Below are 12,720 nucleotides of genomic sequence, written 5' to 3' on the forward strand. Positions count from 1 at the left end.
TAATTACTTTAATATGATAAATACCTATGGACCCATAGGTCCATGTAACTTAAATTTTAGTAAAAACTTCAGTATATTATACTAGCTTTGATTCATTCAAGTAGAACAATACAGATAGGCAGAAACTCCCTTCCCTCTACACTATCCTCAGAATGGTTAGATTATTATTCCCATGCATGTTTTTATGTGTACCCATAGCAATATATTTTCTTTTGCATGTTTAGACATGTAATTTAATGGAATCATTCATACCTATCATTCTGCACCTTTCTTCTCTCTCAAAATTATACTTTTGAGACTTAATCAATTGACCAATCTCTAGTTAATTTTCACTACTCATTGTGTGACTAACCCAAAATTTCTTTATCTTTTCCTTCACTGAGGGATTTAAGTTGGTTCTACTTTAAAGCACATAAGAGCAGCAGTGAATACCATGTGCAGAGATTCACTAAATAGATCCCCAGAAGTGAATTTGCTGGGAGCTTTATATAACTTTATTATCTATTGCCAAATTGCTCTCTGAAATGATTGCACTAGTTTATACTCCCATCAGTGGTATATGTAACTTAGGCTCCCAGTGTACTCACTCAGAAATATGAACTGAGAGAGGCTGGCTGAGGTAGCTTAGAAAGGAAATGGGAAAGGGAGGAGCAGATCCCCTGCTGCACCTCCAGAATCCCTTTTGTCAGCACAAAAGGATACACATGGAACAGTTGTGGGCCACTATAAGACAGCAAGTGTAGGATCATCTTAGATCCTGTCTAGAAGGACTGGGTGGCATGACAGACTTTAGCACAGAGCCTGAGTTTCTAGGGGCTGCAAAAGGAGAACTGCATTTGCTCTGCCAAAGGAACCAAAGATGAGTAGTTTATTGATGATGGAGTTGTACAGGAATTCAGGATTGTTTTTAAGAATTAGCTTTAAACATCTGATAGCATCACACAGCATTGATCATCTACCATCACAGCTGCTGCTGCTAAGTCACTTCAGTTGTGTCCGACTCTGTGCGACCCCATAGACGGCAGCCCACCAGGCTCCCCCGTCCCTGGGATTCTCCAGGCAAGAACACTGGAGTGGGTTGCCATTTCCTTCTCCAATGCATGAAAGTGAAAAAATAAAGTGAAGTCGCTCAGTCATGTCCATCACAGCACTAGTAGGTAAAAAGTTTCCTGTTCTCATTTACTCTCCTCCTTCCTGCTAGGTTGGGAAGGGGAGGTGTAGAAGGAAGCCAAGGTGAAAAAAGAAGCCCACCAGATCACTGTCTCCAAATGCCAGCTCTCTGCTGGCAATAAACCAGAGATGAACAAGGGGAGAAGCCTCAACTGTAAATGAAGTTTGGAATTTTAACTGAAAACATTAATTACTGAAATGACATTATTTTATGACCTGCACAGTAGGACTTTTTAAAACCTAAGAATGACCAGAAAAGTCACGACCCTATCCTCTTATCTAGAATTTTCATCTAAAGACAGGAGAAGAACTAGACTCAATGAATAAATGTAAATGGATAGTGGGAGAAAAAAACTAAGTTGCTTCCTAAGCATATTACAAAGTCGTGCTTGTTCAACTTAACAATCATTCCCTCCAGGGTGGCTTTACCGCCTCTCTAGAAAGCTTCCCATCAACATATACAATTTGTTTTAAAATTCTGGCTAAGTCATATATTGGGTTGGCCAAAAGTCCATTCAAGTATTTCTGTTACACCTTATGGGAAAACCTGAATGAACTCTTTTGGTCAACCAATGTAATTTAAAGATAAAATCACCAAAAATTTGGAGTGCTTCCAAAGCTAAATAAAGACCTGGAGATTGCATGCTCTGCTAGGTAGGTATTGAAGCAGCAGTACTACTTCCTATAATTAACTGCAGTGACTAAATATTCATGTAAATAGCTTTCACCAATAGTCAAGCACTTGCAGTAGGCAAGAAGAAACAAATCCCTATACTTCACCCATCAAAATGCAATAAATGTTACAGAATGAACAAAAAAGACAAATGTTCTTATTTAATATGAATGTTCTACTTAGTAGAACTGAGAGCATCACTCATTTCCAGAGATAAATTAAATATACTATTTTCTATCATTAAGTAGAGTTTGGTATATGTGAACATTAGTTTTACAGCTGTAAGGGTAAATATGTTATTTTTCTTAATGCTGTACTTTCTAATAGAAATTGAGTAACATAAATCCTTCAAAAAGATCTCACTTCAGAATCCAGGATGAAAAAACTCACAAGCAGAAAAGTCAAACAGAGAAAGCATATACCTAATTTGAAAGACACCATATTTTATTGGAATTATTTGTCTGTGTTGTATGCAAACTGAACTTTTAAATTAAATCCAAGTACACCTTACAATAATTCTAGAGTTGAAAGCCACAGTGCAAGTGTAAATCAACAAATGCAAGTATTCAAATCAACACAATTAAAAATGATTTAAAAAATTATTTTTAGCACAAAAATGTAAATTCAGAGCACTACACCATCACCAGAATATGTAGTTTGACATTTAATTTTTTCACATTCATCTTCAAGCTGGCTTAAGACCATTATTATTATTATATTAACCCTAATATTGTGGAATGTTCAGCATTTATGTTTGGTAGTCAGACATATATGATCTGTATAACCACAGAGTTGAATTTGTTCAGACAAGTCAGTAAATTTGTTATACTTCAACCTGGAGAGTCTACCTGACCTTAATGTAAGATGTGATGGAGGGAGTCTCCAATGCTGAACTTAGTACTAAGATCAACTAGCACTTTATATGAAAACCTAAACAAGCAAAAGCAGATGTGTAGACGCTTTCAAACAATGATTATGTAAAATATCAAACTGGTTAGCTATTCTTACTAACTAGATGATGACAATTTCAAATCAAGAAATTACTAGCCACTCTTAATAATAGAATGAGGGAATAAAAGAGATTTTAGAACAGTCTTCCACTTCAATAGTTTTCTCCAAAAAGAAAATATGAAATAATGTAATATATCCCAATTTCTGTGAAACACAAACAGGAAGAGATCTGTTGAAAACATGGAGCACATTCTTATTTCTAATCTGAAATCTCCTTTTAGGTTTTATGAGCTTTGAAATGCAAGTACAGCTTTAAAGCATCATAGTGGGTAATTATAGATGAATAATAATACAGGCTATATCCTAGGAGGCATCTGTAGGCGTTTTAATTGGAAATAAGCATTCTGAGATAATGCTAATAGCAGTGTAGAAAATTAAGTTAAAAAGAATTCAAAGTGTAGGGAATCTTCCTGGGCTTTCTGGATTTTAATCATCTCCTCCACAGAGAATGAGCAGCACCTTCCTGTAGTCTCCAGATGTGTCACCCTGGTGGAGGTGGGTGGCGAGGGGGAGAAGAAAAGCAGAGTTACAGTCAGAGAAACAGGCTTCAAAATAGAATATACAGCTCAAAGTCACCTAGGTTAACTTTTCCAGTCTTGCCTGGATTTTTCTAGGAGAGGTTTTTTAATGATATTTGTTATTTTTTATTACAAAAAGAACACTTGTTCAATGTAGAAAATAGACATAAAAGAATATAAAAATGATCCATAATTCCAACATCTAGAGATTACTATGCCTAACATTTTAGTTTTTGTATATCCTTCCTTTTTTCTCTGCATATAGATTCCTACATGATGAGATTGTAGTATTCATCTGTATTCTGTTTTTTTTACTTAGTATTGCTAATTTCCCATTATTAAATATTCCTCCACAACATCATTCCTTAATGGTTACAGAGTGTTCCATTTTACATAGGTAAGGTAATTTATTTGATCTCCCCCCATTGGATATTTATGTTGTTTCCAATTTTTCACTATTTAAAACACTGCTGTAATAAACAGACATTTTTGTGCATTTTCTTAATAATTTATTCAGAATAAATTTTCATAAAATGGGAATTGCCAGATTAATGATCACATATTTTCCTTTAATATGGTTTGCAAAATAGCCTTCTAGAAAGGAGAAATAATTTTTACGTAGAATTTTTCATGGTCTAAATAATAGATCAGTTTTTGTTAGTGCTTCATGGGTGACTAGAAAAGATGGGATTGGATTCAAAGTTTAATGTATATTATTCAAACCTTAATACACCCTTGTTGATACTTTGCCTCATTGATCTGTCAAAAGATAAGGATGTGTTAAACGTATCCAGCAAAGTATCCCCATCAACATCTTCTGAAGTCTCAAGTTTCTTATTTGTATATTTGAATGCAATACTGTTTGGCACCTAAAGTTTCATGGTAGTTTAATCTTGGTTGTAATGTGTAGCTTTCATCAATATACAGTGGTCCACTTTTTCTCTGTTTAATGCTTTTCCCCCTTAAATTCTTTTTTTTTCTGGGCATGCCGCACAACACGAGGGATCCCAACTAGGGACTGAGCTCATGCTCCTTGCATCAGGAGCCCAGGGTCTCAGCCACTGGACTGCCAGGGAAGTCCTGAATTCATTTTACTTATAGTATAACCCCTGCTTTCCTTTCATTTGTCTAATGTTCTTTTCCCTGGCTTTTTTTTTTTAAAGCTTCTTACATATCACTGTATTTCAGTTATTTATAAACAGTATACAGTAGGATTTTGTATTTTTACCTAATCTGGGAGTTTATTAATTATCATAATTTATGTTTTTAACCTCATTTCTGTCTTTTTTCTATTATTTACATATTTTCTATTTCTATCCTGCTCCTTTTGGCAATTGTTATTGAATGGGCCACGTAGTCTTTATTTTTAGACTTTCCAGTGTTGTATGATATGAGTGTGTGTAAGTACATATATTTGCATATTTATACATATAAAAACACATAATGTAAATATATTTGTTGAGCTGTTTCCCCAAGTCAGTATTTTTTACCCCATCATTTTAGGGTCTGTGTAGTATTCCATTGTATAGACTTTCCATAAGTTGAGTCATCCCCTATTGGTTAATAAAAATGAAAATAATATGTAATAAACTCTGTAACCACTAAGCAAGAATTTCCTGTTCCCCTCTTTCTCCAGCCCCTTATAACCTCTAGTGTACTTTCTGTCACTATGAATTTACCTAGTCTAAATATTTCATGTAAGTAGAATCATATACAGTATTTGTCCTTTTATGTCTGGTTTATTTCACTTAGCATGTTTCCAGAGCTCATCCATGTGTCAGAACCTTCATTCATTTTATGTATGTATCTACCACACTGTAAACATTCATCTATTAATGGACCCTTGGGTTGTTTTTACTTTTTGGTTACCATGAATAATGTTTACATTGGTGTACAAGCTTGTTTTCATTTCTTTTGAGTATATATGCCTGGGAGTGGAACTGCTGGGTCATGCGGTAATTCTATGTCTAATTACTTGAGGAAGTACCAAAGTCTTTTCCACAGTGGCTGCACCATGTTACATTCACTCCAGCAATACACAAGGTTCCAATGTGTCCACCAACATTTGTTATTTTTCATTTTTGTTTTAATTATAACCATGTTAGTAGGTATGAAGATATTCAAACCCTCTGTGATTTTTTAATTGGACTGTCTGTCTCTTTGTTATTGTGTTGTAGGAGTTCTTTATATATTCTGGATAGTAAACTCTTATTAGATATGATTTGTAAATATTTTCTCCCACTCTGTGCATTAGTGTACCTTTATCTTATTATTTCCCCTAAAGAAATTCTTAAAAAAAAAAAAAGAAATTCTTAAACATTAACAATAGCTAAATAAGAGGCATAGTTTATTTTTTAAGCATTTATTGCCAAGTTGCCTCCTAGGAAAGTTAGACTAGTTTACAGTGCCTCCGTAATAGATGGTGAGTTTTCCCGAAGCCTTTCTCAATGCTGGCTATGATCTCTTTAAACTTTGTTAAGGTATTTAGTGAAAAATGATGATCCATTCTTATTTGTAATCTATCATTAGTGAAATTAAACATTGTCCAATTTAGTGTCCATTTTGTGTTTCATCTATCATAGAGCTCATGTTTTCTTTCTGTCCAGGTTTTCCTTTTGGATTTTTTTTCCTTTTCTTAGTAATTTGTACAAACTCTTCAGATAGGGATATTAACCCTATATTATATGTTACAAATATTTGCCCATAGCTTCATGTACGGTCATCCTTGAATCTTAAAATTGTTTTACTTACAGCTAGCTATATTTCAGCACTGCAAAATAAAATGACCTCACAGATTGTACAGAAGTAGAAACAAGTTTCTGAATGCCTTGTAGACATAGTTAGAAACTTTGCAGTTCAAATCACCCAGTAGCTACACCTCTCCAAGCTATGAGTAGGATTCAGAATATTTAATTCACAGATCAAATCCTGACTTGACATTTACTGTGCTGGCAACACCAGCTTCTAGGGACATGAGTCTTGGTTTCATATTTCATATTCCTTCTGGTTTCCTCAAAGGCAAAATCCCAGTAATGAGGGGTTTTGAGAAATGTCAATCATTTCTCATTACTCCCCACGCCATGTTAGGACGAGATGTCTGGTGCCAGGTAAAGAACAGCAATCCAGGATAACCATCATGTTTTCGCTTATTTTCAGCAGACCTCAGCTGGCCCAGGATGAGGTTCTGGATGACTGATTCAGTAGCTTATCTTTTATTGTAAGCAGGTAGAAATGGAAATTGTGCTCTTAAGACCATTCATTAAAATATAATCTTTCTCTGTCTGGGATCCACATGAAATAATTACTATATTTAGAAGGCAAGTATTTTCAGCTTCTAACCAGGCAGAAAGGTTCACATCCATGTGAAAGGAGAGAGACTGGAAATATTTGAGAGTACCGTCTTTAAAGGGAAAGATATCTGACAAGAAGGAGATGATAGGAAGTGTCTAAATACCTAGGTCAGAACCTGCTCCTTTCATCAGCATCTTCCCTGACTCCCACGACCCACCTTGATGAAGGAGTATAGAGACTTTCCATAGAGTCTCTTGAAGTTTGCCCGGATGTCCAACATGTCAATCTCCGCTCGAGAAACCATCACTCTGATAAGGGTGTCGTCATCGGTGCCCAAGCCCTAGGGAAGAAACCAGATCCCTGCATAGAGAGCTGAGCTGGTTTTTGGACAGGGCCCTTTGTTAGTCTATCAAGGCAAGACTATGTATCAGTCTTCCATTGACGTCGTTTGGACTACAACCTTAGGGGCCCGTGGAATGTCACTCTTCCTCACAGAGCTCAAGGCTTTCTCCAGCTTATCTTTTCAACCCTCCGTGTGCCGACCAGAGGAGACCACCCTCTGCCCTTCTAGAGACATACCCTGTGTTCTCCAGCCCGCCTGCCTCACCTACAGTGATCCACCCACCATGTCATCTTTCCCTTCACAGCTTCACCATCCTTCCTACCATGTAAAATCCTCTGATGTAAAACTTCCTTTAAGGCTCTGCTTAAATATACCAGTTCCTTATAAATTCGTTTTTGATCCTCACCCCCAAAGAAATTTTTTTTTTTTAAATACCCTTTCCTTTGTGTCCCTATATTTGGATCCTCAGTGACGTCTTACATTCTGTTTTGTTCTTATGGTGTTTTGCACATACCTGCCTTCCTGTCAAGGCTAGAAGTTCTCTGAGAACAAGGACAGATTTTGATCTCTCTTGCCCCTCAGCAAGAGTGCTTGCACAGAGTACCATTCATGGTTAGGAGTTGGGGCTCTGAAGCCGGTCTGCCAGGGTTGGCATTCCTGCTCCATTAGGACCCTGAGAAAATTGCTTAGCCTCTTTATGCCCCAGTTTTCTCATCTATAAAGTGGAGGTTGGTAATGGTACCTGCCCCACAGAGCTGTTGTGGGGATAAAATTGTACATATAAAGCATTAGGAAGAGTGATCACACATTACGTAAGTACTTAATACATATTATCTAGTATTATTATTAGCAAGCACTCAGTGAAGTATTTGAAGAATTGAACTGAATAGCTCAAGCTGATTTTGGCTACTTTGTGTGGCCAAAATCAGACACCAACAACGAGGCCATTTACCTTCATGGATTTATAAAGCCTTTCAGCAAAATATGCAGATTTGTTCCTCATGCACTTTACTGTCAAGAGAATAAAAAAAAAATGAAAAATTTACAGATAAAATCTATGAGAAAAAAGTGACATTGTTCTCATTGTTTCTACAAGGTCTGAAATAGTATCTCTTGATTGTTTTGTTGGAAAAATGTAGCCAACAATGTTTTATGAGCATAGCATATGCTAAATGCATTTTCATAGGTGGAAAGTACCCTCAATTTATTGTCAAGTTCCTGAAGAAATACTTAATAAAGGCCATTAAAGCAAAGGCACCAAAAAGTTTCAAACAGATTATTGTTATCTGTACCATATGAAAGTTATTAGTTCTAACCATTCACAGACTTGCAAGAAGCAGCTAGTACAGGATTAACCTTTCCATGTATTGAGATATAAAGGCACAAAGGATATAAAAATATATAAGGCCACATGGTACAATAACAATCAGGCTGTATATAGTATTTCTCACTTAAAATTCTGGCTTGCACATCACGAGTGCTTTAAAAAATTTTTTATCCCTGAAAAAAAAATGTCTACAACCCATGATGACAAATTGAGAACGAGGAGGAAAGTCGGTAAACATTTGTTTCTCCACTCCCTATTTCCTACCAGCTTACCTATGGCCAGCAGAGCATCTTCAAAGCTGCCAGATGTTTCAGATTTAATACTCTGTTCAATATCCTTTTGTGCTATCCTTTTGTATTCATCAAACACTACAAACAATAACAAAATGAAATTATAAAAAATTAAAAAAAAGAATAGAGGAAACTAAAATGTTTACTAGAAAGAGCATTTTTAACTACACTTTACTAGTTATTCTCTGGCATTTTTCAAGAGGAAACTAGTTAGCAACGTGGGCGAGAACCAGGGTGCCTACAACAAGTGGAATGGGCCAGAGGAGATGTGGAAGGAATGTCATGAATCTTGGAAGACATAAGCCAAGTCATTTCCCTTCTGTGGGACTCTGTTTTCACCAAATAAAGTGGAGATTTATGAGTGGAGTGTATCTGGAGACACACTCTTTTCTCATTGTTTCTTTAATAAGCAGAATGTGTCTCTTCTTTAATTTTTGCCTTGGCAATCACCTGTATATTCATCTTCCTTTCAGCTCATCAAAACTAGAGTAATTCCTATTTACATCAATACATGGAAGCACCTAAATGTTCATCAACAAGTAAATGGATAAAGATGTGATATATATAAATACACACACACACACACACACACACACACATACACACAATAGAATATTACTCAGCCATCAAAAAGAATGAAATAATGCCATCTGCAGCAATATGGATGGCATAGAGATTATCATACTAAGTGAAGTCAGAGAAAAACAAATATTATATGATATCACTTATAAGTGGAATCTAAAAAAAAGATACAAATAAACTTATTTACATAACAGATGCAGATTCAAAGATATGGAAAACAAACTTATGGTTACCAAAAGGAAAATGCAGGGGAGGGAAAAATTAGGAGTTTTGGATTAGCAGATAAAAATTACTATATATAAAATAGATAAACAACAATATTCTACTGTAGAGCACAGGGAACTATATTTGGTATCTTGTAATAACCTATAAAAGAAAAGAATCTGAAGAAGAATATATATACATGTACACATACACATAACTGAATCACCGCTGCATAGTGGAAAGTAACACAACATTGTAAATCAACTATATATTTTTAGATTAGAGCAAGTCAACCTTTTCTAAACTTAGTCACATTTGATAATATCTGGTTGCATCTTTTAATAGACTTTAACATAACTAAAAATTCTCTCCTTTCTTAACAAATATTTTTAAATGTTAAGGGTCTTGCCATGTGGCTCAGTGGTAAAGAATCCAACTACCAATGCATGAGAGGTGGGTTTGATCCCTGAGTAGGGAAGATTCCTTGGAGGAGGAAATGGCAACCCACTCCAGTATTCTTGCCAGGGAAATCCCATGGACAGAGGCGCCTGGTGGACTGCAGTCCATGGGGTTGCAAAGAGCCAGACACAACCGAGCAACTAAGCACACACACACACTTTAAAATGTTATATACATATTTTCCTCTCTTGCTGCCTCCCCTGGAGCCTACTTAGAGTGTGTATCTGTTTTATCTTCTTACCACTGCTTTCTTTGGAACGTTATCCCACAACCCCATCAGTGATTCTCACAGGACTGTCAAACCAGGGACACTCCTTTCACTAACATATACCATAAGCTCTAACAACTGAGTGAGCAGTTCATTCAACTAGGACCAGTCAGCCTTACTCTCCTGGAAATTTTTTGACTGAGCAGACCATGAGGATGGCTAAAAGCACAGTAATTTTTAACCTCAGAGAATGTAAGCATCACCTGGGAAACCCATTAAACTGCTTGGGTGTCACTCTCAGAAATTCTAAATCAGTCTATCTGAAGTAGGGGTTCAAGAATCAGCATTTTAATTTTATTTTTACTTTTTTTTTGGCTGTACTGGGTTTTGGTTGCTTCACTTGGGCTTTCTCTAGTTGCAGTGAGTGGGAGTTATTCTCTAGTTGCAGGGCTCAGACTTCTCACTGCTGTGGCTTTTCTTGTTGCGAGAAGCACAAGATCTAGGGCATGCCAGCTCAGTAGTTGTGGCACACGGGCTTAGTTGCTCTACGGTATGTGGAATCTTCCCAGACCAGAGATGGAATCCATGTCCCCTGCATTGGTAGGCAGATTCTTGGACCAAGAAATCCAAGAATCAGCATTTTTAATGAAAACCTGATTTTTGAAAACTCTGCCTTAGAAATGAATCCATGACTCCCTTCTACTGAGATTTCCCAGAACTGCCTTGATTTCTAGTCTTTCTAGAGCTGTTCAGCTCTCTTTAGTACAGTGAACCGCTAGCATTTTCCATGTCCTTTTTATCCCATTCTATATTGTCTCCTCTTTTCCTATGTAATTATTTAGTGTGTATCACTTGGAATTAAAAAATCCAATTGACACATTTTCTAAGCCTCAGTTTTCTCTACTCTAAAATGGGGAAAAGAAGAGAAGCAAAAGGCAAAGGAGAAAAGGAAAGATATATCCATCTGAATGCAGAGTTCCAAAGAACAGCAAGGAGAGATAAGAAAGCCTTCCTCAGTGATCAATGCAAAGAAATAGAGGAAAAGAATAGAATGGGAAAGACTAGAGATCTCTTCAAGAAAATTAGAGATACCAATGGAACATTTCTTGCAAAGATAGGCACCAATAAAGGACAGAAATGGTATGGACCTAACAGAAGCAGAAGATATTAAGAGGAGGTGGCAAAGAATACACAGAACTATACAAAAAAGATCTTCACAACCCAGATAACCATGATGGTGTGATCAATCACCTAGAGCCAAACATCCTGGAATGCAAAATCAAGTGGGCCTTAGGAAGCATCACTCTGAACAAAGCTAGCGGAGGTGATGGAATTCCAGTTGAGCTATTTCAAATCCTAAAAGATGATGCTGTGAAAGTGTTGCACTCAATATGCCAGCAAATTTGGAAAACTTAGTAGTGGCCACAGGACTGGAAAAAGTCAGTTTTCATTCCAATCCCAAAGAAAGGCAATGCCAAAGAATGCTCAAACTACCACACGATTGCACTCATCTCACATGCTAGCTTCCCTTGTGGCTCAGCTGGTAAAGAATCTACCTGCGATGCGGGAGACCTGGGTTCGATCATCCCTGGGTTGGGAAGATCCCCTGGAGAAGGAAAAGGCTACCCACTCCAGTATTCTGGCCTAGAGGATTACATGAACTGCATAGTCCATGGGGTCCCAAAGAGTCGGACACGACTGAGTGACTTTCATTTTCTTTCTTCCACATGCTAGCAAAGTAATGCTCAAAATTCTCCAAGCCAGGCTTCAACAGTACGTGAACAGTGAACTTCCAGATGTTCAAGCTGGATTTAGAAAAGGCAGAGGAACCAGAGATCAACTTGCCAACATCTGTTGGGTCATCGAAAAAGCAAAAGAATTCCAGAAAAACATCTATTTCTGCTTTATTGACTATACCAAAGCCTTTGACTGTGTGGATCACAATGAACTGTGGAAAATTTTGAAAGAGATGGGAATACCAGATCACCTGACCTGCCTCTTGAGAAATTTGTATGCAGGTCAGGAAGCAACAGAACTGGACATGGAACAACAGACTGGTTCCAAATAGGGAAAGGAATACATCAAGGCCATATATTGTCACCCTGCTTATTTAACTCATATGCAGAGTACATCATGAGAAACGTTGGGCTGGAGGAAGCACAAGCTGGAATCGAGATTGCCAGGAGAAATATCAATCACCTCAGATATGCAGATGACACTACCTTTATGGCAGAAAGCGAAGAAGGACTAAAGAGCCTCTTGATGAAAGTGAAAGAGGAGAGTGAAAAAGTTGGCTTAAAGCTCAACATTCAGAAAACTAAGATCATGGGAAATAGATGGGGAAGCAGTGGAAACAGTGACAGCTTTTATTTTGGGGGGCTCCAAAATCATTGCAGATGGTGACTGCAGCCATGAAATTAAAAGACGCTTACTCTTTGGAAGGAAAGTTATGACCAACCTAGACAGCATATTAAAAATCAGAGACAAAACTTTGCCAACAAAAACCCCATGGACTATGCAGTTCATGTAATTCTCTAGGCTATGGTTTTTCCAGTGGTCATGTATGGATGTGAGAGTTGGACTATAAAGAAAGCTGAGTGCCGAAGAATTGATGCTTTTGAACTGTGGTGTTGGAGAATACTCT

General features: G+C 37.0%; 1 protein-coding gene across 4 annotated transcripts in view; it reads right to left on the reverse strand.

Moving 5' to 3' along the window:
• Positions 1–2,266: 2,266 nt before the first annotated feature.
• The window catches only part of ANXA4 (annexin A4), a 75,305-nt gene continuing 64,851 nt past the window's right edge, over positions 2,267–12,720 (reverse strand). For all 4 annotated transcript variants that reach the window (XM_086326211.1, XM_086326209.1, XM_086326212.1 and 1 more), the window contains 4 exons: positions 8,606–8,701; positions 7,959–8,017; positions 6,881–7,003; positions 2,267–3,340 (listed from right to left, as the gene is read on the reverse strand). In XM_086326211.1, the coding sequence (XP_086182337.1) occupies positions 3,281–3,340; positions 6,881–7,003; positions 7,959–8,017; positions 8,606–8,701 (338 nt within the window). In that variant the 3' untranslated portion in view covers positions 2,267–3,280. The remainder of the gene's footprint in view (positions 3,341–6,880; positions 7,004–7,958; positions 8,018–8,605; positions 8,702–12,720) is intronic.

The sequence above is a fragment of the Bos grunniens genome, chromosome 11 (genome assembly GCF_055505025.1).
Source record: "Bos grunniens cultivar Pamir isolate PY7600 chromosome 11, Bosgru_T2T1.0, whole genome shotgun sequence".
NCBI lineage: Eukaryota > Metazoa > Chordata > Mammalia > Artiodactyla > Bovidae > Bos > Bos grunniens.